Source organism: Arctopsyche grandis, chromosome 1 (assembly GCF_051622035.1).
Source record: "Arctopsyche grandis isolate Sample6627 chromosome 1, ASM5162203v2, whole genome shotgun sequence".
Lineage (NCBI taxonomy): Eukaryota > Metazoa > Arthropoda > Insecta > Trichoptera > Hydropsychidae > Arctopsyche > Arctopsyche grandis.
In genome coordinates this window covers 27553683-27581500 of record NC_135355.1, presented here as the reverse complement: position 1 = coordinate 27581500, position 27818 = coordinate 27553683, and the positions used below count along the sequence as shown (strand labels likewise).

General features: G+C 36.5%; 1 protein-coding gene across 4 annotated transcripts in view; it reads right to left on the bottom strand.

The window, feature by feature from the left end:
- Positions 1-2727: 2727 nt before the first annotated feature.
- The window catches only part of LOC143909463 (protein tiptop-like), a 364663-nt gene continuing 339572 nt past the window's right edge, over positions 2728-27818 (bottom strand). For 2 of the 4 annotated variants that reach the window (XM_077427467.1, XM_077427460.1), the window contains 2 exons: positions 11715-11916; positions 2728-6212 (listed from right to left, as the gene is read on the bottom strand). In XM_077427467.1, coding sequence (XP_077283593.1) covers positions 2885-6212; positions 11715-11916 — 3530 coding nt within the window. In that variant the 3' untranslated portion in view covers positions 2728-2884. Of the gene's footprint in view, positions 6213-7629; positions 7854-11714; positions 11917-27818 lie in introns of those variants that run through there. The other 2 variants (XM_077427475.1, XM_077427483.1) reach the window with 2 other exon arrangements.

The window sequence follows — 27818 nt, the reverse complement described above, 5'->3', positions numbered from 1 at the left end:
TACGAGTAAAGTGTCCGCGTGTGTCCTGATAAAATATCTATAAAACTCGGAACTAGATTGCACTAATAATATAATTTAGCCAAATTTGGGTAATTTATTTAAAGACACGTTATATGTATGTATGTTTATACGTGTATGTAAATTGACGTGTAATATAGGGAGACAATGTCTTTCATAAGTGTTGATTGGGTAAAATGTGTGCGTGGGGTTGTTTTTTTGCCGTCACTAGGTCAAATATGTTCTTGCTTTACATCAAGGTTTGACACTAATGTCGAATGACAGTCATGTCGCTAACCCAACCACCCCCCCCCCCTCCCCTGTCTTTATTCGACAACCCCTTATAAACGATTTTTAAAAATTAACCTTGGTGAAAATTTTCACACTTGTATACTCATAGCGATTATGTAAATGCCAATATGTAAATGTACTTTGTTTATAAATACTTACACCCACTTTCATGTATTTTTTTTATTTTTGTACTTACTTAGCTTATCTCAATTATTGCTAAATTCTATGTATGCATGTATGTATGTATGTATGTAATTATATGTATAGTAGGTGACTCTTCCTGCAGCTTTTGAAGTGTATCTACTATGGAATAGCACATATTACATTATACTTCATATATAGTGATTGTGCTCTCATCAACTGATTTTTAGGCTTCTATATATGTATATGTACATATGTACATGTGTATGTAAATTTTTAGTATGTATAATGGTGTATTTCTCAACAGTTTGTGTAGAGATGTGTTGAAATGTTATTGGAATCGGGTATATAGTTTTAGAAATAAAAGACCACAGTTTTAAGTTTGTAACATACATATTCTTTTGAGCTTTTAATTGCATTTTTAATATACAACAAAATATTAAATAATATAATAATTTTGGTAAAATCAATAATTATAATTATCAAGAGTGAGCAAAATCGTCTTGATCAGGAGCCTAGCGTATACATGATGTTTTGTAAATTGATTTTGGGTTTTTATTTCTCTATCGATCAATAAAAGGTAAATATTGTAGAATAATAATCATTATTTTTTTTTTATTCCATTTCCAATTTCCTATTTTAATTCAGATAAAATACAATAATATTCTTTTTCAGTTTTAAAAATTCTCATGGAAGAATCGTAGATTATGAGGGATACGTATACGAATGTTTCATGTTTTTTTTTAATTTTATTTATTTTAATTATTTATCAATTCTTTCATTCACTATTTTTTTATTATTCTTTAATTATTTAATTAAATGTGGTATACAGAGTAATTTCATCTCAATAAATATCAAGTTTTTTTTTCATACAATAGGAAATAAGTATACTCGTTTAAGCTTATCTTACGGCTAATATTTACAGATAAATCTCATTCGATATCGGCATCTCGCGGGAGAAAAATACTTCAGAAGCTTCATCAAGTCTTGTAAATGTTAATCAATTGACTAATTAATGCCTATTATAATAATATAAATTATTACTACAACTGGGATTGAAAAATAAAAACGAAAAAAATAGTAATGATACATAATAATTAACGCTATACAATAAAAACGAACTTGGACTTATAATAATAAATTAGTTCAGAGATTCGATCACATATCAGCAAGAGGCAAAAGGCCCTTTTTTAAGTACTACGCCCATCACACTTACAGGTCACACACGTATGATTTTGTCATTTTAATATTTTAAAAAAATAAAAAGCGATAATTTAGCCGCCAAATGTACTTTTATTTTTAATTATTTATGCCAAACACTTCCGAAATCTTAATTTTAGCTTTATTTATTTTTTGATTAATTTATGTAAATATATATATATATATATATATATATATATATATATATATATATATATATATATATATAGTTGTATATATATATATATATATATATATATATATATATATATATATATATATATATATATATATATATATATATATATATATATATATATATATATATAATATGTATAGAACCAGAATAATAATTTTGACTATTATTTTTTAACACGTATACTCGCTAAGTATAATTTGAAGTCCCGACTTCGACATTCGACCGGGACAATCCAAATGGATCAACTATTTTAAACTACTCTATCTATAAAAGACGGCATATCTTTATTACACGATGGAGCTAAAATCCGAAACACGCGAAAATGGCTCGTTTATTTTGATCGCAAACGCACGATACGACCGATAAAAACACTAAGAAAATTCAATTTAACATCTTCGAATAACAATGAATTCAGCCATACCGTATATTTGACAATAAACGTAAACGTATAGAACATCGATATATATATATATATATACATATATAATAGTAGCATATTTATGATGAAAGAAAAATAATTTAAATTGAATTAAAATAAGTCATAATTCATTGTTATTCAAGTTGTAAAATCGCTGAAACAATTTAGGATTTAAAAAACAAATCAAATTATCCTTTCGACAATGGACGTGCCTCCGTCGAGCCTTCACTTCTACCGATTTATCATATATTAATATATATATAAAAAAAATTAAAATCTAATCGTTTTGAGTCTTGTCTCATGCGAAAAGAAATGCTCTCCTGTCTCATTACACGACTAAGCCATTCCGAAACGTTCAATTCAATTTTAAATTATCATACATTGGATTTTAATATTTTCCCTTTACAGACTAAAGCTTACAAGACTATGGCATACATGATTCTTATTATTCTTTTTCTTTAATTAATTAATTATTTTTTTTGATGTAGCGAGATATGGTAGCATCACATGCGCCGCTTAGACCGGCACTCATCCATACTAACTACGACTACAGTATAGTTATATATACAACATATACAGGCCAATGTAGGAATGAACGACGAATTTGATTCAACTGAAACGAAACTTAGTATACATATTCACACGTATTTGCTCGACAACTGTTTGGCGAGCTCGGTGTACTTTAGAAACTTGGAGTGAGGGCTCTCCTCAAAGTTGGAGGGCTGCGGAGGACTGCGAGGGTCGGTGGGTAAAGCACTGGATGACGAAGAGGAATTATTGACACTGCTGCTGCTAACGTTGTTCTTGTTCGACGGCGAAATGGCTGATGCTCCAGACTGTTGAGTTGCCTTTAGTGCCACAGGATCTGGGATGACGCCATCTTTGACGAAATGCATCTTAGAGAGATGATGGCGATAGGCACCCTTTGAAATGAACGGGGTATCGCAGAAGGCGCACTTCATTATAGAGTCGGCTGTCATTACAGCATCGTTGCATGCCCAACTGAATGCTAGGATGGCTCCGGGAGTGGGGCCTGTTGAAGCTGCTGGAGATGGAGCTGATCCGCTTGAAGTATTGCCACCGGTGGATTGAGCATTCCGATGGTTCGGATGGTGGTTTTCAGTCTTGTCACAGAGCTTCTGCAGGGCAGCTAGAGGGTGACTGCTGCCTCTTTTGCTAGAACCGGAAGCATTTTCGTTTGTTCCACTACCGCCGGAGAGGCTGTCGAACATTGACGACAACGCACCCAAACTGCCTGAAGGTTTTCGGTCAGCACCTGGAGTGCTCCGAGGAGTGGCTGAACGATCGCTCGCTGGACTAGTGCTGTTCCGAGACGGGCTATGTTGATTAGTACCACTTTGAGGACTAGGGCGTGGTCTAGGGCTGGCGCTACTGTCTCTTCGCTTGATCAAATTTGTAGGCAACCGACCTTCTTCCGCTTCCGCAGCATGCCTACTCTCCGGACGCGAAGTGCGATTTTCATCTTCATCTTCGATCTCTTTCTTAATATGGATCACACCTTTAGTTAAATTCATACCGTCCTCTCTCTCGTCCTCATCTGGTATTTCTTTCTTGATCCTCACTTCGCCCGGTTGATCATCGTGGGAGTTCACCCTATCCGACAGTGGCGTTTGGCCCCTTTTGGTATCAGGTGTCGTTCTAGGCGTCATGTGATAAGACGGTGGATCCATTTTACGATCAGGCGTCAATGACTCCACTCGACTGCTTCCTCTTTCAGACATTGAGCTAGATTCGCTACCGCTGCGTTCGCGTCTTGCGAAATTTTGAACTTGTACCTGTTGGTGATGGTGGTAATTCCTCAAAATGTTCATCGTCTGTGCGTCAACCAACGGTTTGGTATAATCAACGCTTTCATCGATTCCTAGTCGTTTCAAAATGCTAGAGCCGATCGGGGCGTGTGAAGCTGCTCCGGGGATACCAGGGATTGAACCGTGACGGGAGCGAGAGTCAAAGCTCTTCTCGATCAGTTGTTCTATTGCGTTCAGTACCGAAGGGGATGAACTCTTTTCAGCGCCACCACTTCCCCCTCCTCCGCCAGAATCTTTTGGATTGGGTGAAAGATCTGTGACTGAAGATGGAGATCTGTGGTGTCGCGATCCAGGAGATGGCATATCGTCATTTATACTCTTCCGCCCTTCTCTGTTTGATGGAGTTAGATGACCAACCATCAACGAATTCTCCGGTGGAAGTATATTGTTGGACATCAAAGCATTTTTCAACAAGTTCCTTTGACTATTAGTTATTGGACCGCCGACGCATTGTCTTATATGTTCGACGAAAACTGCAGTTTCGATTTTGTCGCCGCATTTTTCGCAAGTAATACGACTGCTAGCGCTCAAATCTCTCATCGGTTTTACCGGACCAAGACCGACTCCATCGCCATTTTTGAATTCGTGTTGAGCCCTCTCTAATTCTAGCAGCTTTCTCACCGGCAAAGACTTTTTCCTTTTTTCACGCGTTTGTCTCCGTCTTCCGCCACTTTCAGTAATAGAGCGCATTATGTGTTCTTTGTAGTGAGAATTTTTGACCATATGATTGCTCAATTCTTTCAGAGAACTGAAAGCCTGATCACAAACTTTGCAAGTCAACACAGCGCTAACATGACTGCTAGTTCCAGTAGCAGCCGCTCCTGTATTACTGTTTCCAGTTGGACCCGTAGCTCCCTTACTCTCGTCAGACGACTTCCAAGAAATAATCTGCTCTTGAGATATAATATTTGTGTAATGCTGCGTTTGCTGCATGTGACTAGTCATTTCGGCTAAAGATCTGAAGCTCTGCCCGCACCACATGCACTTCAAAATCTGTCGTGTTTGCTCGGCGCCTTTACCTAACCAGACATCTTGACCGCGCACCAGCTTTCTAGGCAGCGGCATTGTTTCTTTGATGAGCAAATTGAGATCGTTTTGAGATGGCTTGCCGGATCCCCCGGAAGAGTTGTGCGATGCGGACGGAGACGAAGTTGGTGGTTGCAACTGTGGGGGTGGGAGATTTGGAGCTTGCGAGGGTGGCACAGGAACATTCACCCCGCAATGTTTAGCTTCCTTCATGTGTATAGTCATATCTGCGAGTGTCGGGAAGCTCTTTTTGCACCATACGCATTTGAGAACGTCCTTGGCCTGCTCGGCACCCTTATTCAACCAGTGAGATTGCCAAGCACTGTGTCTTCCAGCAGCAGTTCCTGGCAAGTTGGTACCTAGCGCAGCGCTTTGAGCCACAGATCTGAAAAGCTCTTCACCTCCCAGCCTACTCAGTTCGCTCATCTTTTCTAAAGCTTTGGTAGCATCGCTGGGCGTCGGCACCATATGTTTTAATTTTCCGTTCCAATCACTGGCGTTGTTGTTTTTTGGGGAAAGACTAGCTGCCGCTACTGCCGCGGCGAAATAAGGCAAGTGAGACGCAACCGGTGACGTCCATGGGGAGACTACTGGCTTATAATCTAAAGGTCTGGAGCTTTTCCTAGCAGGTGGGGGAGTCAGCGAGTCCTCTGGGCCTCGTTTTCTACTTGTTACTGATAAATCTAGCGGACTGTTTTCAGAGGGTTTGCTTAGGTTGACCGCGTCCAGCTCGGCATCCTCGCTCTTATCATTCGACCTCTTCGTGCTAAAGTCGAGCACGTCGGAATCATCTTGGGGTGAGGGTGATGGCGAAGGCGACGCCGGAAGTCGCCCATGCAATAGAGGTAATAAGGGTGGGGGTGGGGGTGAGCCTGATGCTGTAAGCAGTGGTGATACTGCTGCCAGCGGCGAGACAAGAAGCCGCCGATGCGCCTGGTGGGCAGCAGCGGCGGCTGCACCAAGATAGGCGGCCATTGCTGCTGGGGGTGGAAGCGGGGGCAAAGCTCCAGGCAGCAGCCCCTGCAGTCCACGACCCGAATATGCAGACTCACTTGAAGGACATCTCGGCAAACCGGACGAATCCCGCGACAGGCATCTGGGACTCAGCTCCCTGGAAACAAAAATAAACATTGAAACAACTCTGTTATGAAACTGGCTGGGTTATGTGCACACAAGCGTTCAAGTGAAAAATATGCATGTACAGATACATTTCAGTCGAACGTAAAATCGGATTGAAGCATCACACACCGAATCACTTAATAGAAGCACATACGATTATATCATAAAAAAATCTGCTTTTAAATATAATGAATTTTAGCAAATATCCCCAAATTAATACAGTATATGAACATATGTATAATATATAGAATTTGTATCCCTTAAAAATTTAAATATTCTGAAGAAAAAAATCTTTGTTTTGCCAGTGATGAAATATGTTTGCGAAGCTTGGGCATTGAATGCTGCGTAAATTTCAATGCACTCAATTAAGTATAAAACGCTGTATGTTCGGCAAAGCAAGGATGTATAGGAAACGGAATACGTATCTGTATAACAAGGGTAGTCGAAAGTGTGATGAGATTAAAATGGCAATGGGTGTAAGAGTTTTCGAGAGAATTTAAAAATGTGCAAAGTCTACAAGGTTGATTGGTGGATTAAATAAAAATAAAAAAGGTGTGTGACGGAATGGGTGAGAATTGCTTAAAACAGAGACGAATTGAAGTACATATATATTTGAGAGGCTTACATCCAGCAGCGGATGGTGAATAACTGTTGATTCGACGGCTATTCACCATTCACAGCGTAGGTAATATTTAAAAAAAATAACCCCCAAAATTTGGTAAAATATCGAAGGGATCTGAAGAGTGGAAGTGGTTCAAAATCAGCTGAAAATTTTCAGACGGTAGGGAATTTCATGATAGTTTCACGATTATTTTATTTAAATTGGCACACACACAGAATGAAATATAATATATATAGAAAGCAGTACGGTGAGACAAAAAAATATACAAATATAAATGAAAATATTATATTCCGTACAGTGAGCACCACACGGTAATATAAAGCAAACAAAAAAAGAAAAATTACAAAAACATATTAAAATTAATAAACAATGAAGGTGAAGAAGCAAACCAACCACAGATTCGCTTCTTCACCTAAAATAAGTGAAGCTAATAAAAAGCTTTCAGAATAAATACTTTTTTTTATAATATCAAGTTGACAAATTCGGACTGGGAATATTTCACTCATTCGACAATGTAATAAAACACGTTCGATTTTTTTTTTCATATAGAGAAACGTCAAACGCGGAAAAATCTCGGTGTGCGTCACGGCTAAGTTCGCAGCTTACAATTTCCACCGACAGATGTCACCGCGGGCGCGCGCGCCGCACAAACCGGCTCGGAAAATTCGAACTTGACAGATTGATTGTACAATGAAAAGAACACGAAAACAAAACGAACTTCGCGACAAACAAATTCAAAAACAAAAGAACGAAACCAAAGTCGAATTGTGTATTATTTACGACGCACATTTTGACAGATACACTGCACACGGATCACTGATGCACACTGACGAGGGGGTGGGAGGCGACGGGGGGGAGGATGACGTGACGTGACGTCATCCCGCGTCGGTTACCTGTGTGTGTGTGCGGCGAGGCCCCTCAGGCGTCTGTCGCACTCGACGATCATCCCGCACGGAGATGTGCGCGCGCGCGCGTACGCCGCAATGGTGCTCACGCGGCGGCCGCCCTGCCACGAGTGAAGCGCGTGTGATTTACGCGCGGGCTGCAGCGCGACAGAGCGAGACGCCGATAGCCTTCTGCGCGGTGCAGAGCGAGACAGAGCATGGATTTGGAGGGGGTGCGCGCGTGCGCGGTTTTCGCGGGGGGGGGTGCATTCGCGTTCCCCGCATATCCACTCACCCCCTCCCCCCCCCCCCGTTGTCTTCTTAATAGTTTCGTGTTTATTTATCGGCACAACCACCCGCTCCCATTCCCAACCCCCCCCCCCCGTGTGCGAAATGCGCGTAGCCGGTGGAAAAAGTTACAATGCAAAGTGTTTTTTACATTGTAAGTTTTCAGCTTGTTGGGGAAAAATCTAGTGTGGAACTGTACACTTGATTAGTAATATATGTAAGAAATATGTGAGCCGTTATGTTTAATCCACTATTGATGCAATCATTATCTACTACCAATTGTGATTTTGACTTATTTAATGTTAATACAAACCAAACTAGAGTGATTGTTGCGAATTTGTTTTTGATGTTAATTGATAATTGGAATTGTTAATTTTTATTATATTGATTAATTGATTTTTGTTAAAATAAAATATTACTAGCTGAACCCGGTATCATAGTATTATATTATTCTAATGTTAATCTACAGCATAATAGGAAAAATAGCTCAAAAATCTATTTACAATTCTTATGAGCGAAAACATTTGAAATTATGTATAGCGTTGCAATGACACTGATTATTTTTTTGATGTTTTTTGTGCGATTTTTTTTCACAGTAATCTTTCCGGACATGCATACAACAAATCCTGAAAGTTTGGTTCAGTTTAGGAGCATATTCGAGACACATAGACAGACAGACATTCATTTTTAAATATATAGATTATTTTTTTCTAATTATCTTACTTATTTGAATCTAATTATTATTATTAGTTTATTGTTATTATAACTATAATCTAGTTTACTATTTTTATTGTTATGAATGATATTATCTTACCACTATACCACGGTACTATTTTATTGTTATTTTTTTATTTTTAATGTATAAATTTTTCTTTTTCTCTCAACTATATACGAAAATTTTTAAAATGGTTCGAAATTCGAAATGAAGAAAATGAATGAATGAAATGAATGAAAATTCATCTCCAAGGTCTTCTTTGTAATAAATTTTAAAGGAAAATTATTTTTTAAATATTATAGCCCCTTCGTGATTTTTCGCCCATTCTGTATAAGCAAATATATAAAGCCGTGCTTTTTATTTTGCACTGAAACAGTGTTCCGGTGCCTTTTTAAAATAAATTATCTTTAATTCTTTATGCGCTCCACGGCATAAAAAATCTGATTTACAATTATTTTAAATTATATTTTCTTTAATAAAAAGCTCACATAGAAGTAAACTCGGTCACCGTTTTTTTAGACAAAAAGTGATTCTCAATATTTATCACTATTTTTTTCATTTAATTGTTGAACAAACATATGTACATACATACATATGTATGTATGTACATAAATACATATTACATGTACATAAATACATTTTATATGTACATAAATACATATTATATGTATGTTGATTATGGGAATTTATCATACAAGTCAGAATAATCAAAATTGGATCATAAAAATTCCAATATCGAAATAAGATTATCTTTTGCATGAAAAATAGTATCGGATATTTTTGAATATTTTCAAAGTTTTAATTTAAAAAATGCATCATAAATTTTTACCAAACTTTTTTTCTGACTATACAGAATGATTTTTTTAAAAGCCCCTATTATAAAATATCATTCTAGTAAAAAAAATATTTTTCAGCAAAATATAATAACCCCTCATAAAACGGGAAATGTTGAGAAATTAATAATAAAACCACTATTCAATGCTTAATTTTTAATATTCACGAATAAATTTATTATTTATAAAATGATCCAAAGCATTAATTAACAGTATATACGAGTCGAAGCATTTCAATTACAACTAATAGTATTCCTAATATTATTTATGCAAGTATTTATGTATAATTCTTACCAAACGGTGGACTTGTCCAACTTTCATTGCGCATATTATATATAAAAATTTATTATTATAAAGTATTGACTTTCATAAAACAATAAATAATACAATAAAAATACGGACAAACAAATCCAATTTTTTACTGATCTACATAATAAATGTTATAATCAGCACGTTTCAATTCCACTCATTCCTCAACTTCTCATATAAATTATCACTCGAAAAATTTTTAATAACTAGGCGCAGTGATCTTTTATTTTTTTTATACCCTAACAAATACATCATATAATCTTTGATTTCGATTTGTGGGTCAAAATCGATGTTCGGCCCCGGGGTCTAGCACCCTTTGGACCAATTTAAAGCCACCGTTAGATTAGCCGGCTGTCTTTCGTGGGCGGTATCAAAAGAGCAATATATTATTAATAAACATTGTGTACAATAAACACACCGGATAATTTATATACGCCACAAAATTCAGTTTTCCTACAATATTTATGGACTCTTGATTATGATTCTTAATGAAAAAAAAAATGTAATTAAAGACTATACATAAATTTTGGCGATTTTTCAACGCGTATAAGAAACGGGTTATAATAAGTATTTTTTATGATGTATTATATATTTATATATATATATATATATATATATATATATATATATATATATATATATATATATATATATATATATATATATATATATATATATATATATATATATATAAAAACTAGTCAATTACCTGCCTCGAATTGTTCTTACTTAAAATGCGCTTTTCATTGAACTGTTAAACGACACTACGCAGATTTCAAAAATAAGCCAGACATGTCAACAAAGCCGTCCGTCAAAACTCGCGCTTGTCAATCACGTCAATCTGCTACCGCAAACACACTTGACACTTGTGCGAATTTGTGCCACGAATTTAATACAAATATAAATATGCCAATAACACCGGTAGGTACGTACCTAAATAGGTGTGTAAATTTAGAAATGGGATACGTCAAATTGAGACTCTAGACAGTCTGTGACCGCATCGAAGTGATGTTATAATAAAATAAATCGTCGACGAACTCGGCTGCGCTATCATGTCACTGTTTGTAAGTGACATGACGTGGCGAAAAGTGCAAGTGCCAGTCACGATGAGTGACATAATGCAATGTGAGAGATGTCTGCAAGTGAGTGACAGAAACGGACGGTAGGTTGGTGTCCACATATTATACAAACATTCGTGTGCGTTTTATTTTGTTTCAAAGGATTCAACACAGATTTAGACTTAGCGTTCTACTCTCGAGACGATATATAATACATATATAGATGCAGGTATTATACGTAGCTTGCTTTAAATTTAATACGATTCGTTGCTCATTCTCTTTATAACTTAAATTGCACGCCTTTCTTTGTAACTTACATATCATAGAGATCCTACAACATAATTATTTGTCATAATTCTGCCGTCTTGTAATACTAGTGCGAAAAATACGAATTTTGAATTTCCCACAGTGGACCCAGTTTTCAAATAAAGACAAAGGAAAATCTCAAATACTTAAAACAATAAAAATAATGACGGGAATATGAAAAAAAAAATGGTTTTCTGAAAAAACCGCTTTACATATAATGGCCGTACTATACAAATGGTCGTTGTGAGCGTGATACACTTTGTATGGGAGTTTCTGGCAAAATGGCGACTTTGAATCTTCGTGATTAATTAAATGTTAGCATTACTAAGAATTTAAGGCATTAGAATTCTCCCAAACAGATTTTTTTTATATATTTTCAAGGTAGCATGTGCCGAAGTTCAATCGTGAATGTATTTTAGTTTGAAAAATAGTAGTACAAGTGTTGAAAAATATGTTGAAAGAAATCAAACGCTATTTACCTGTCAGCGTTGGGGTCTTGTATAAGCGTGGCGGGAATACTGTGTTCTATGTCGTGGTCAGCATCGTGGGTCGACTGGGGTTGGGTACCATTGCCCTCAACCTCACCCTCATGTTCACCCTCGCCTTCTCCTTCCTCACCTTCGCCCTCCGCGGGACCCTCTCCCTCTCTAGGACTTCCCTCTTCCGGACTTCCTTCCTCTTCTGCAACAAAAAAACACAACCAATTCAAACACAAGTCCAAATTATAAAACTAGCAGGTTCAGATTAGATGAATCATAGATTTAACGAAAAATAACACACGCATGAACATATGTACATATAATACTTAAAAATTTTAATTCTTGTATACATACATACATACATACATATGTTTGTATGTAGGTTTCCCATTACATAAAGAAAAGCTCTACCTAGCAATTACAGCGGCGGTACATATGATACGTGAGACTAATCAACTACCGATAAAGAGGAGGCCTTTTCGGTGTTTATCCAAAAGACCGACGTCTCTAGAGATCGTGTGCCGCCTTGTACAAATATCTCCGGGTAATCCGCGAGACCTATAGCAATATTGACCGTGGCGCTCGGGGTGTAAACAGGTACGCTCATAAATTAATTACAAAGTTAAATGAACATCTTTATTCCCCCGTCCTCTCGGTTTCGGGTATCTCGCTTATCTTGTTTGTCTATCAACACGGCGGCGGAGAAGAACAAAGCTCGTCGGTCGGGAGGATGCGCGACCCCACCCCGGATAACTTATCTGCGTTTTCACGTATGAAAAGTGTAAGAGGACGGTTGATTGGTAAAGCATTGTGATCTTAATGGGTGTGCCAAATCCGGTAGCCTCCTCAAAAGCCTACTTAATTAAAACGACTCAAAAGGACACGACAAGCGGGCTAAAGCGTGGAGTTTTACAGTAGACAGAAATCGGGAAAGACTTGCAAATTTGGTAACGATTGCAAACTTTAAATGTCAATCAATATTAATTGAATAAATTACTTCAAATAAAATTTTTAATAAATAAATTTGCGAAACTTCGATTAATAAACCACAGGAAAATTATAATATTACAAAAATTCCAAGAAATTATAATAAAGTTAAAATGCTTTGACTGTGAACTAAGGTCGAAAAAAGTTATTTTAAATTATTATTAGATTATAGCTATGTACTTGTAATATTTGAATATTATCATCTCATTATAATTTATATACATACATGATGCGGCAACAGTAAGAACAGATCTTTCGGGAAAATTTTAAGTCCAAAGTAGCGTCCGACAGGGATGCATACTCTCTCCAGATCTATTTAATATATGTATGTATATGGGGAATACATTACGAGAAGAGTACTCGACGGATTAAAAGGTGGAATAAAAATAAGCAACAGAAAAAAATTCTAGCATAAGATTCGCGGACGACACGAAGTTAAAGGCTAGCAATGAGGATGAAATGGTTCAACTACTTCGTAGGATAGAGGTAGAGAGAAGACACCTGGGTCTAGAGATAAACAAAAATAAATGAAAATCCTATTCGTTGACAGATTTGAGACTCATGCTTTAAAAGAATATTAAGAAGTCGACGATTTTATTACTCAGGTGCCTTAATTTCAAGGGAAAGAGGATGCCAATCGAAAATCCGCAGAAGAGTAGGAATGGCGAAAACGGTGACGGTCAGTCTGATAAAGAAGAATACTTTGGCTATATTGCCAGGAAGAATGTGGAGAGGCTGGTAGTCAGCCCAACGCTGGAGAGAAGCGAGCAAGAGGACGGTCTCTTAAGAGATGGTCAGACCAAATCAAGGAACTTAGGGACCGTCCTGTAACGCTACCTTCAACTTAGCACAGAACCGGGAAATTGGAAGCGGATCGTTCATAATCACGTAATAAAAATAATCACGTCTGGAATCATTGAGTTTGAAAAACTATATCTTTTCGTCGTTTCAAAGCAAAAATACCTGTAATTATTTAAGCTAAAGACGAGTCGTTTAATTTAAATATCTGATAAAATGTATACTTGAGTATTTTATGGAATTGTTTTTTTTTAATTTACTTATTTACATTGTGTATCAAAATATAATCCGATAAAACAGTTAGATAAAGTATGACATTCTCAAATTGACGTGTTAGCTTTTATTATAATTATAACAGACAATTGACACTGCATCAAAGTTGACAAGCAAACGAAACTTACGAGGCCGATTAATTTCATTAAATAATTAATTGTCGCTTTGTGTGATTAAAAGATCGAGACAGATTCGAACGTGTTAATTAGGAGAACTCATCAGCGGAAACGTAACCGCTCGCTATGGCGCTTCCACCACACACTTTCTAGACAGTCAGCGATTGTCAAACTTTTCTCAGTGAACAACCCTTTCTAGAGCTGATCAAGAGCGTATAAATGCGCCCACAAACACACACATGTTCGAATGTCTAATTAAGAGAGAAGCGTCTTGTGCCATCAAAGCGATTGCCTCATTTCCTGAAACGGGACACATCCACTTACGTGTAATACAAGGGGTACGTGAAAGTGGGTGGGGTGGTTGTGGGAATTGATAACAAAGGTGCGTCGAAGAAAATCTCTCGCGTTTAATTATCGTAGGGCCGCGGGCCACGAATTCAATTAACATGTCTGCACTGGTTTGCCGCTGGCGTTTTTCATCTCCCGTGGAAATCTCGGGAAAAACGCGATCCGATACGTAATTACCTCTACGAAGCTTTTCAAGAAATATTTTAAAATGCTAGCTCGGTATGGATTTTAGTGCGAAATTCTCGGAAATGTTCAGATCGACGTGCAAAAATTTTAATGAGTCAAAGTTCTTCGGCGAAGAGTACGAAGCTCAAAGCTCCCAGACGCTTTGATATTTAAAACCGATTTCAACGACTACGATGTAGTCTCTTGCCACCAACAGTCAAAAAACAAACGCGACAACAAATGGAAACATTTCCTGTCTTCAAATTCAAATACCAATCTATCTCGTTGGTATGATCCGATGGATTCATTAAAGGCGAAGAATCGAAGTTCTGCTTCGATGCAATGGTGGCTGTATAACTATGTGCAATGGCAGCTGAAACCCTATCTTAAATTGCTATGAATTCAATTAAAATTTCCATTGCAGTTTTTTTTATTTGTTTTGATCGGAATATAATACACAATACAAATTTTATCATTGGAAATTTTAAATTTACTTCAAGTGTTCAACTTCAAGAAAGCTAAATAAAATTATCAGACAAACATAATTTTAATTATTTTTAACAAAGAATATGTATATTTATTTATATAAAAATAGGATAAGTTTATATAAAAATTCTCAAACTAAATGTATTCATTTTAACACTTATTTAATTTATTTATTTTAACTTATTTAACTAACGTGAACAAAGTTTTTGATATGCTTAACTTAATAATTGAGATACTATTTTAGTTCACAATATAAAAACACAAAAGTATAAAAAAAAAATACAACAACGCGTTTAAAGTATTTTTTTTCAATATTACCATATCTGACAATTTTACTTTGATATCCGATAGAATTCTTAAAGGCGGTGTTACTAATCACAGAGTGGTACGCGGCACATGTTTTAACTTTATCTATATTTGTTTAAATTGTTTTTCAAATAACAAAAACGGTAACACGCCTTATACAATTTGCCATCGATAACGGTGATTTCCAAATTTGAAGAAATACAGGAGAAACTTTCCGAAATAATACGATCGTACGTATTAACAATGACATTAACACCCACCTATCATAGCTGGAGTCTATCTAGGCGTGCTGTGCCGTACTTTTGAGTGTGTTCTTACCATTAAAGGCGTACTGTGCTGTTCAATATGTACCTATATATACTGGATACATTCTACACTCACTGCTGGAAAATATGAACACGTTTCGTATAATTCGGTCCATTACGAAGTTTATATTGTATAAAAAGTCATACACTTTCAATGATTTAAAAATATTTGATCATGATTAATATTCCCCACAAATGAATACAGTTTTCAATTAAAATTTAAAATTCACACATTATTATAATGCAAATACTGAAACATTAATTGACAAGAATGGCAACTAAATAAACAAACGTCATTGGTTTATTAATTTGAGGACTCGATTTTTGTGTGATTAAAATTTTGATATTGTCATCGGAAATCTATGTGTATAAATTTCTGAGAAAATCGTCTGCTTTGAAGTGGTTCAAAAATTGATAATAAGATTCAAACCACATAAACGAAAACGTCAAATTTCGATTGTTTACATTCGTACAGAGTGTACATATGTACGGAAATAGCCGATTGTCTTATTCGTATCGATACAATGTACGTATATAATATTTAAATTGTGTTTAGAATAAACAAGATATTACAGTTTGAGTGTAATGTTGCGCGATGGAGCGATACGGACAAATCCCAAGTTTGTCTATATCGAAGGCAATCGTTAGCGCGCTACCATATCACGGCTTACGTGCCGAGTGACAGAAGGAAATTATAGTGAAAAGTTTATTTACGAATACACCCCGCGGGACTGCCGCGTGTAGGGGTGGGTGGGTGAGGTTGGGGAGATGGAAGTTAGCGCCAGATGAACGCGGCGGTTATAGACGGGTTAAGAGAAGAAGAAGTGAAGATTTCTCGATGAAATCGTTGCGGTGGGTGAGTGGGTGCGAACCAATAAGACGATACGTTCATAAATCTCGGAGGGTTGTTAGATGAGAGTTTTATCTAGAACGGTAGGGTTGATAGAGGGGAGGGAGGTTCGGAGGGAGTTAGCGCGTATCGCGACCGAATATTATTTATTTCTCGGATATCGCGATGGCTATTAAAACTGATCCACGGTTAATGCGTTCCGTTTTGATGCGATCGAAAGGCCATGATTCATCCCCCTCAAGTTTCTAGCGCAGATACTTTAAATTGTTTCAAAACTTTCCCCGAATTTTGTATGTATGCTTCATATACAAAATATAATATATTATGTATTATATTTGATATAAACATATATACAGCTGGGGATAAATGTATTAGGCCACTTGTAAAAAATTATTTTGACCAAAAATAATCGGGTATTTGCAATAGCACACAATGTGCTGAATTCTTGGCCAGACCTTGGATTTATGTATGTATGTGACTCTACATAGGTCAATCTTTTCCTATCAGATTTTGTCAATTTATCTGATTTCATTGTTAAAACGGTTCCAAAAAAATGGCAACCTTTCCTCATCACTATTTGAATATAATGTACATGTACATATTTACATACATACATATGTATGGCTTTTTTCTCATTAATTCAATGGTTATTACTTTTTTGTTACTGGCCAGGAAGACACATTGGATTTACTGGTATAAATATATGAATACAATAAAATAAAATAAAATAATTTCAAATTTACAATAATAATATTATAAATTTATATAAAGTACATATGTAAAAATTTGGCCAAAGGTGTAGCCTTGGGGCAAAACCCATAATTTCACCATGATAAATATAAATTTAAAATAAATAAACATGCATTTTTCCAGAAATAGTACATAAAAAATAAAAAAAAAAGAATTTTTCCGGAAGTACTATATGAAAAATATTGATTTACATAAATATGTAGGTATATGAAAATAAGTTATCAATTGTTTCACATTCTAATTTTATCTTTCAAGTAATTTCTCGTCAATTCGAGCTACATATATTAAAAATATTTATTAAATTATGGTACAATTTCAATAAATCTAGAGCATTTGGATCTAAAAATGTATAATTAAAAAAATGAAGTATATCGAAACAAACACTGTTTGCAAATTTAGACATCTGTATATGACTTCCACTTTTACAATAACCGGCATATATGATTGTATTTTACTATACTATATTACATTTATATCATGGCAACAATTGTCATTTGCAGTTACACATACATTTGATATGTAAAAAAATCACCTCAGCACGTGCAACGATTGTTTGAAACATATCAAGGCAGACTCTCTTCAATCCTGATTAAGTTTTTCCTTCAACGTATAAGCTTGAAGAGAGGTGGGTGGGTAGGAGGGAGGGTTCCGAGTTTTCCAATTATAAATCAAACCGTCCGGTAACGAGCATCCCTCGCGAAGAAAGATGGTTAACATAAACACGTGTGATCGGGCGAGATTACGACCGGGGAGAGAGACCGAGATGGGAGTGGGGGGGTTTGAGGGACTTCGAAGAGGAAAAACCGGGCCACGGGACGGGACTAATGGCCGCCGGGACTCCTATGGACCGCCGGGCCCCGCGGGACCCTCTGACTGATGAGCCCCCGCCGACTGGAGCCCCTCCGTGACGTCACGCAGCTTAATCAAACGGGACCCCCTCAGACCCCGGTGGCGGTGGCACTGTTAAATTAGCACGTTTTTTACGTGCGAAACTAGCCCCCACCACCCCTCGGCTGAAAAATCGTCGGATCTTCGTGATGGATATGGGGGTATTTTTTTTTCGCGTCCGGCCTCACGCACCGTATTTATCTTATTGGTGAAGCGTATTTGTCACGGACCTAGCAGGGTTAAAACGTAATTACCCGGCGGCTAGGTGCGAGGATGTCCTGACCGCAACAGTGAAGCGCCAACGATCACTCTCTCGACTGTTGGGGGTTTGCGCTTTTTAATCCTGTCGAGACCTGTTTTTTTTTTTGTTTTTGCTTTATCTTCTTTCCATTGGTGGTTTTTCACCCCCTGCCGCTGTGAGTTTTCACTAGTGCGGTCTTCAATGTATTTATTTAAGTCAGGCATTTGAATGGCATCAATTGAATGCACATATGTATGTGTGTATATAATATTAAATTATTCATACGTTTTACGTCAATTATTTAAATAGGATATAATCAAATTAAAGTAGGATTGATAGAAAGTTGATGAGTTCAGCCTTATGCTAAGAATATAATGAAACAGAGTGCATGTGAATCGGGTTCTTTCTTTAGAACCATTTTCGTTTTATAAATCTCCATACTTACAATATTTTTTTTTTTAAATATTTGAGGGTTCTATATTTTATACCTATATTATATGTAGATGAAATTATGATCATAAAAAAATGACCTCGTGATTTAAACTGATTTGAACTCAGTAATGATCACATTTATATGGTTTAAAATATATGTGTGTTTGCATGTGTTAGTATTATATGTGTATTTTGGAGAAAATTAGTAACACTAAATCCTAAATTAAATGAAAATCATAACGATATAAATATTTTTCAAAATTTTTCTTGACCGAGAATTGTACCCACGTACTTCTTCTTTTTTATATATTTTTTGGATTCAATTATGTCCTAAACCTTTCAACGAATAGGGCTAAAATAAATAAGTATGATGATTTTCATTCGTTGCTATTTTTTAAATATTTTTATTTCAACCGTAAGGTTTTTTTCAGAACTTTTACTTCAGAGTTCTGAGGCTTTTTATGTTTTTCTCAAAAACCTTTTGGCATATTGAACTGAAATGTCATATGTGTAAGTTTCAACATAACATCAAGTAACATATTATAATAAATTACGTGAAGATCCGTCAACTAAACGTGGCAAATCAATTTTATTTTTCAACTATACTTTTCGACCTTCAACGTACCCTTCACGAGAAAATAGCGTATAATGTATTTAAAAAAATGAACAATATTTATAAATGCAATATCATAAGTTGCAGTAAGCGGCAAAATGCAATCTAAAAAGTTAGTAAGTATCAAGAAACAACAAAACTACATTATAACTCAACAATGAACAATTAGCGGTGTTTGTGAGTGCTATTATTTGTCGACCGATAATTCACAGAATCAAATTGTGAAAGGCACAATAAGGCGTTGTCGACATAAATTATATTGTAAATTGTTATCGTTTCTTTTGTGTTAATACAAATCACGAATCGACGCTGTCAATCGAAATGGTACAATTACATCATCATTATAAATATTAGTAAATAAAATTTGAAGGATATATATTTAACATCCTTTAATGGTTATATACTTGTATACATATTTTTATATATTATATATCATTAAACATTTGAAAGTTAAACGGTAGAAGTATTTAGAAGGTAGCTGGTTTGATTTCAGCCAACATTATGACTGTTTGTCGTTTCGCAATTTCACAAGCAAACAATCGTAGACTTATCCCCAGATGAACTATAGACTAATGGTATACAATTCAACCAGATCGAGGATTGATTCGTGATCTTGTGCCTGAGAATGCCACGCCTTGCAGGTATAGTACAAAATTTGTTGAGAAATAGCCTTTACGATCTTTCATCTGTGTAAATGATAAATCAACATGCCTTGTGCACCTTGCACTGGGCAAACGAATGCACCCAGCGTTGCACCAGAGCCACGGCGACACTCACCATTGTACACACGTACACGGCAAAACTCCTAAATTCAATTTGTCCCACTTTCAACGCTGATTTTCCGCAGCAGCGTGACCTATCCAATCTATGTTCGTACTCATTTCTGAAACGTATAATATAATACTGGCATTCTTTTCACAATCCATTCCAGAGCGCACAATGACGTGTGACCCTTTTGAGGATGCGATTTATTTAATTTAAATAGTAGTCATGTGTGCGAGATATATTTTATATACGTATGATGGGGTATGTGTGTGACGTGTTCGCGTGTCATCCACTTGGGTGGCGGCAACAACTCTTCGCACACAGACAGGACACGACTCGCACTCAAAAGGACTCTTTCCTTGGCAAATAAATCTCGACGACGTTGACTTAGTTGCTCTGTTGCGGTTAGATGATTTTCATGACGCGTTCGCATCCTGTTCAGGTGTTATGCGAATGCGAACGCGACGATATGACATCTTCCACTGGAGATGTATAGCGAATAAATTAGATGAAAATCTATAATTTGTACGCCTTTCGATCATTATATAAGTCATTCTTTTCATAGTAAAGTCCTTTCGTATCAGTAAAGATTGTGTTTTGCGATGGTGAGCAATAGTGTCCGAATTAGTACTAGCATAGTAAACACCTTTTAAACGTGTATCTCGATCGAGAATCGATCGTGATTTTGTACGAATTTATGAGAAAGTTACTTGGTGTGTCCTCACGACATCGCATCTATAGGTGCTATAACTTCTAATTTGCACAGAATGAACACTTCATAAACAACGATTTACATTTGATAAGAAGACTCATTTATATTTTTGTTCTACATAAGTTGTGTTAGAAGACAAATTACGATAACACGATCAAATTTTTTTTAAATTAGTGGTTAGAAACACTTAAAAATTTACCTAAAATAATCATCATTCATTTCCATTCAATAGCAGTAAGTGGGTAGGTACTTAAATAAAATTCGATATTGAATTACTGACCTTGATTTTGGCCATCGTTTTTCGTTAAAACGTTTTCAAAATTTTAATCAGGTTTTCACCAAAGGGTTATCCTTGCTGGTACTGGATAACCGAGTCCTTCGCTAGTCTCGTCTCAAAGGAAACTTTTCCGGATAATGGGGGTCGCGTTGCAGTTCGGCGCGAACAAACGGCGCCGAGGAGTCCCCTGGGATCGGCGCTTCATTAAGATCGGCTCCTATAAATTATTCTTATCGCATTCTTTGTGAAACAAAGGACAGCGCCTTTCAACTTTCCTTCACGGGACTTCAAAACTTCCCCTTATCTCCCGGGTGCGCTCTCTAGATTGCCGCCTTACACTATTGGCGGACCTTACCCTCGACCCATTCTCCTCCACACTCTCTCCTCCCCCACTCTGATATTTTCATTTAATGAAGCCAAAGAAAATCCTCAGACGTTTCACGTTTTTATATCTATCCATCCCACTGGCTGGCTATGCAGATACGAAAAAGAAAGACACCAGAAAACCTTTCCAACGTGGAGTTGAAAAGGTCTTGAAGAAATACACCGTTTTGCTCGCAGACTGCAAAGCATTAGATATTCGCTTTGATGCAATCGACGTCGTCTTTTCAACTATTATATTGTGACGGAGGACCGTGTTATTATTTAATGGCATTTGATCTAAAGATGTTAGGTTGACATCCAAATATATAGATATTTATATAGTAAAGGTACATACATACGTGAAGTACACGATATTTCCGTCGAATCAAATTAAATTTGCTTTCAAGTGTACATGCATTAGATATGATCAAATTAGTAGTACCAAAATCTTACTCGAATTTTAAAAATTATATATAAAATTTAATAATGGTAGAGAACATTGTTTAAAGTAGCGTTTCTCAACAGGGGCCCACGTAGTCCTCTCGGAACTCCAGAACATTTCAAGGGAGACCCAAACCAAAAATCAACGTTTGTGATTTTTGAAGAAATATAAAACTTTAGGGGAGCTGCAGTTGGAAAAAAAAGTTAAAGTATATTTAAACAATATTCAAAAGTGAAGATAAAATGTTTAACATATCATCAAACAGTTGCAAGTCTGTGAATGCATCTGATACTAATATTGAACTGCAAGAAAGTCTTATACATCAAATGTAATGTGCAAATGCAAAATTCAAAGTGATACGACAGCTCAAATTATATTTAAACTAAATAAAGATGATTTCTAAATAAGCGCTGAAATAAAATGTACCTATTCACATCTCTGGGAGATGGCAGGATTATATTTCATTGCATTTCTCACATTTTATCTCTTTCAATCTGGATTTAGTCGAGTTATTTATCTCTTCTCAAAGACTTGTAAATGTATTGATATTGTCAATAGAAGCGATCTTCGTTTGTCGCCGACAACATTGCAACCAGACATTAATAAACTTGCTACAATAGTTTGCATAATGATAACACTAAATAAAGCAAACTTTCAATTTATTACGTATTCGGTTTGAAAAAAAATTATATAAGTACGTATATAGTTCATAAGAAATATATTTTGTAATTTAAAATATATTTTATTTTATTCAATCAATCATGCACACTCGTCTTAACAGATTGTTCCAAAGTGACGATTATGGTTACAGATTAAGAAGTATATACATACATCTACACACATATGTTTACAGATTAAGAATTATATACAGGTATACACACATACATATGTTTACATTAAACACGACATCTATGTATGATCAAACAATGTACAGAAGTATTGTAAGTATTATACAAGGCAATTACGAACATCAATTAGCATCCACAGAGACATTTATGGTCAAATTTGCAGCATTTATACAAATTAGCGAAAATCGTGGTACTGAAAAGCTCCAAAATGGATAAAGATTGCCAATTTGTTGGAACCGTTTAAACGAAAATCAGATAAATTGAAAATCTCTGATAGGAAACGATCGACCTGTAGCCACATATTCAAGGTCTAGCCAGCAGCAACCGATGGGATTGAACCCGCAACCACTTTGTTCGAAAGAATTATATGCAAAACACTAGTGTTAAGTCGAACCACTAAAATATACTAATATTTTTTTTTCAGGCAACTATTATAGGGAGGAGAGGGAGGCACAAAAAATATTAAACTTAAAATCGGGACGCAGGCTCAAAAAGTTTGAGAAACGCTGGTTTAAAGGTCTCGAAAAATTGATAGTGAAGGGATTATATACATAATTTTAAGAGTGGGTATAGTTAGTTTCGATTTCTAGTAGGCAGTCAAAAGGTGTGAAAATTTATTACTCATGAGGCTTGTCCATATAGTACGATGTTAGTGCAATGGAACGTATGCATATCATTAGGCGTTAGGTGCAACATAAATCCGCCATTGCTCGCGGATGGTAAAGTGCAAGGTGTGCACGCACTCACAGCACATTCTCGAAGACAAAAATAAAAGAAGGAGGGAGGGGGGGAGGTTAAAGAAAGGCATATATAAAAAGACAAGGTCCGCGAGGAGGTCCACGCGAGAGCGACGGGCCTGTGGCCATATCGAGAGCAACAGGAGGCGGAGTGAAACTTAACGTTTTGACCAATGATTTCGCCGGTGGAGCAAACTAATTATACTGATTTATGCGTCCATTGTCCATTGTTGGTCAGTGGACCCGCTCTCGCCCACTGAGGCCGGCCCTGGTGTCGTCTCTGTCTTGGAGAAGACACCCGCTGTTGGCTCTTTCACATGTATGGAGATGTATGCGCGGCCATATCTACTACCACTGCACCGCTTGCATTACCACATTTTATCGTTTTTTTTTTTACCAGCGTTATTTTAACGACGTATCTACGTACTTACACATTTTCGCGCAAGATCGAAAATCGCTGTTAACGCATCCGTTAAATACTGATACAATGAGGAAGAGTTGCCATCTCGAGTTCCAAACACGGCGTAGCACGGGAAACTTGATTGATTATATTCAATTGCTAACAATTTGGATGTGTATTAACAAATTAAGTACATGTTTCAATACTTAACTTAAAACTATATAAATGAATCAAGTTCAATCCAGCATACCATGCGAGTGAAACTTTGTCAACAAGATTTAAATTTTGTCTAAACCAAGATCAAGCATCCAAATTTGCCTATTAAATATATGTACATATGCAAGTCGTCCAAACTCCGGTACGAACAAAAATTAAAGAAGACTGATGCTACTTAATGTACGTACGTAAAAATATACATATGTATGTATATTTTTCTATTTCGAAACTAAATATGTATATTTAAATCAAAATTGCGCGCCTACTTTGAAATCAAATTAAGAAAAGCATCCGTTTATTTTAATAATACGCAACGGAAGAGCAAAATCGTTGTTAAAAAATAAAAAAAACTAATATTCGAAATCAAGCATTTACAATTAATTAATTTTCATTTTTTGAACAAATTTATGTCTTTGTGCTTCTAGTAAAGAAAGAAAGAACACAAACAATGGACTGAAAGTTCACAAATAGGACAAATATTGTGCAACACCCATTTTTGTATTCAACTTTCGTCACCACCTAGTGAAATAAAACTAAAAAGTTCCACAGAAAATAACCAACATAATAACAAGCATCCATGTACATGTGTATATAAATCAGAATTAATAAGATTTCACTCGAAACCTGTCAACTTTAAGCCATCTCTAGTTATCAAACTTATATAATAACCCAATTCCGTAAGTTTTTTTGTATGCGGTAACGCTATTATTTTTTAATACAATTTATATTTCCCCATGTCAATGCGGACTGCCCCTGAGCGACATCTATGGTATTAAATTTGTACATATATACATTTTGAAATCATATTCAAATAGTAGTGTCATACTGGATAGGATGGTTTTCGTCAATTTGATGGAGGAACCGTTTCAATAATGAAATCAGATAATAGGAAACGATCGACTTCGAGCCACTGATATCCGAGTCTGACCAGCAGCATTACAGATCATACTCGGAATACATTCCTTTCAATCGAGATCAACCCACGGTATCAAACCCGGCAACCTCTCAGTGGATAGCATTAACACAACAACGAGCTATTTGATACATAGTATGACTTCTACATATGTATATATGTGCATAAACGAAATTAAATGTCTCTTTGTTTGTCTGTCTGTCTCGTATAGGCTCCTAAATCACTCAACCGATTATGATGAAACTTTCAGGATTTGTTGAATGCATTTCCGGGAAGCTTACTGTGAAAAAAAACGGGAAAAAACCTCTTTATAATAATATTCGTAATTCCGATTTTATCGACGCGAAAGTTTGAAGCGCCATTGTGTAGTCAAGGAAATGTGTTCGTTGTTAGCCACGTTACCAGTTGGTTTATGACAACACGGCGTTGAAGAGACTTTAGTTGAGCTCCAATCATCACTTGAAACGGGAACGGGAATTGCATGCACGGGTCGACGAATTGGTATATATCACCGTCAAGTTAGTATAAACAATTCTATAGAATTTCAACGAGAGCGCTCCAATCCCGCACGATGCGGCGTATCATACGCCGTATAAGCGTGTTTAAAACTATCTAAAAAAAATATCCCGCGTACAGCATACCGCTCCCTCGCTGTGTGATCGCACCCTTATTCTGGCATTGAAACGAATGCCGGGTTCAGCTAGTACCTACGATATAAAAACCAGAAAAAAATAGTTCCTCGGTGAGTTTCGAACCTATGACCCTCCTACTGACGACTCGAACTGTTAAGTTAATAGATAGATTTGAAATTCGTATATTATTAGCAAAACGTTTTTCGATCCTAGTTTCAAGTAGTTGTTTGTTCATAAGAATATAATTTTAAAAATTTAAATAATAATACAATAATTTTAAATGGTTGATTAGAATTCACCGAATTCGTAGTAGCGAGCATGTCCACTTATGCGAAGTGCGCTTGCGCATATCGCACGAGCCGAGCGATGCGTTTCCATATAAAGGCGCGCTCGGTTTCCGCGCACCATTCAACTGTCAACTCATGTCACTCCCCCTCCCATGGTACTCCCATGATACTCCCATGGTACCGATGGGGGCGGCCGCTCGGTTGGCCAGCCCTGTCCCAGCTCACGGTTGGCCAGCCCTGTCCGGCCGCATTATCCATGCTAAGTGATGCGTTCACGCACGTCCCCGTCACGACGGACATGCGCGCGCGCACTTTACGGCCGCTTGTATGGAGATGAAAGGCAAGCGGTGATCTTGCACGAGATACTCACCCTTATTGACGACACTGCTTTACCCACCCATTATCAACTTACGACTACACCACCGTGTACGATAACGTCGCTCGATCGGGGGTGTTCGCTAATTAAATTTCGCATTCCATTACATCGCCAATGTGGGCAAAGGTGGTGTCGAATAAACTGCATTAGAGTCGGGATACACTTATCGGCGATCGTTGCATCTTAAATGCAATGAGGCTACACTAGTAAAACTATACTCTAAAAATGGAAAAAGTAAGTAGTAAAATTCACGAAGTAAATATTGATTTGAATTAAGTTGGGATAATTTAATCAATCATATCGTTGCTGCCGGAGACAGTGGTGGTATACCATCATTCTTACAAACGTACATATGTATGTTGCTAGCAACATATGTATGTACGTTTGTAAAAAAGTTTCGGATTCGAATTCTGGTTAGACCTAGATAAAAAAGAACTATACGTTGTACATACATATGATTTGAAGTATTTCTGCAATGTTGTTGATCAGAATTGAATAGTTGAGACTCAACATCGATTGTTTCCTACCGGATTTTGACAATTTATCTGATTTTTATCATTTAAACGGTTCCTCACAAATTGATCACCTTAGAAATATAATTTTATATAAAATACTTTCACTCAACGTTCAAGTACGACAAATTAAATCAAAAGCATATAGCGATTGATTAAATCGCATGATACACACATACATACATGGATTCAATGGATATTGCTTTCGAAGTTTGCATGAAGATATGTTTATTTGGAATGTTATTCAAAAATGACCAGTTCGGATTACTTCATATAATGAACAGGTCGATTTGTTAAGATGGTAGATACTCACTCATTAGTCGTATGTTTAATAATTATATTATATTTTAAATGACTGTGCTAAGTATCATATGTTATCTTTTAAATACCGTGATACTTTCACATGCATACGAAGATGAAGATTGAGATTCTGTGAGGTGGGGACGCGCGCGCGCGCATACTTACCGGGGCCGATTAGCATAAAATGCCACACGTCCGCATAATTCACGTATGATATCGTCAGTTTAAAAGGATGCAACTGTGCAACTGCAACGGCAGGTCGGGATGCTGCAACGCAACTTGCAAACGGAGACATCGTAGTCGTCACACGGTCCTATTTCATAAGGGCCTTTGTGCTGTCACCGGCCGTTTGAGAAGCGCGATTTAATGACAATAAATATGAAACATGACAATTGCATAGGTGAGTAAGTGCACCACCGCGTGCTCCTTGTACGTCTTGCGTATGCAGTGCAGTACGATCGTGCTGCACTGTCTCACATACATACATAAACACCGCCTAAATATGGCTACATACATATCTTCGTAAAACGTATTCGAAATTTCTATTCAAATTGATATAAGTGAATCAAATTTTCAGAATAAATTCATCAAATTTATAGTGTAAGGGTTAAATCATTGAAATGTCCAGTAATAAATAAGAGGATATAATGAGACGTGTGAAGTTAGGATGGAGTGAATTTCGGCGAATGAATGCCGTTTTCGAATCTAAAATAACACTGTATCTGAAGAAAAAGATCTTTGGTATATGTATGTATGTGTCTTGCCA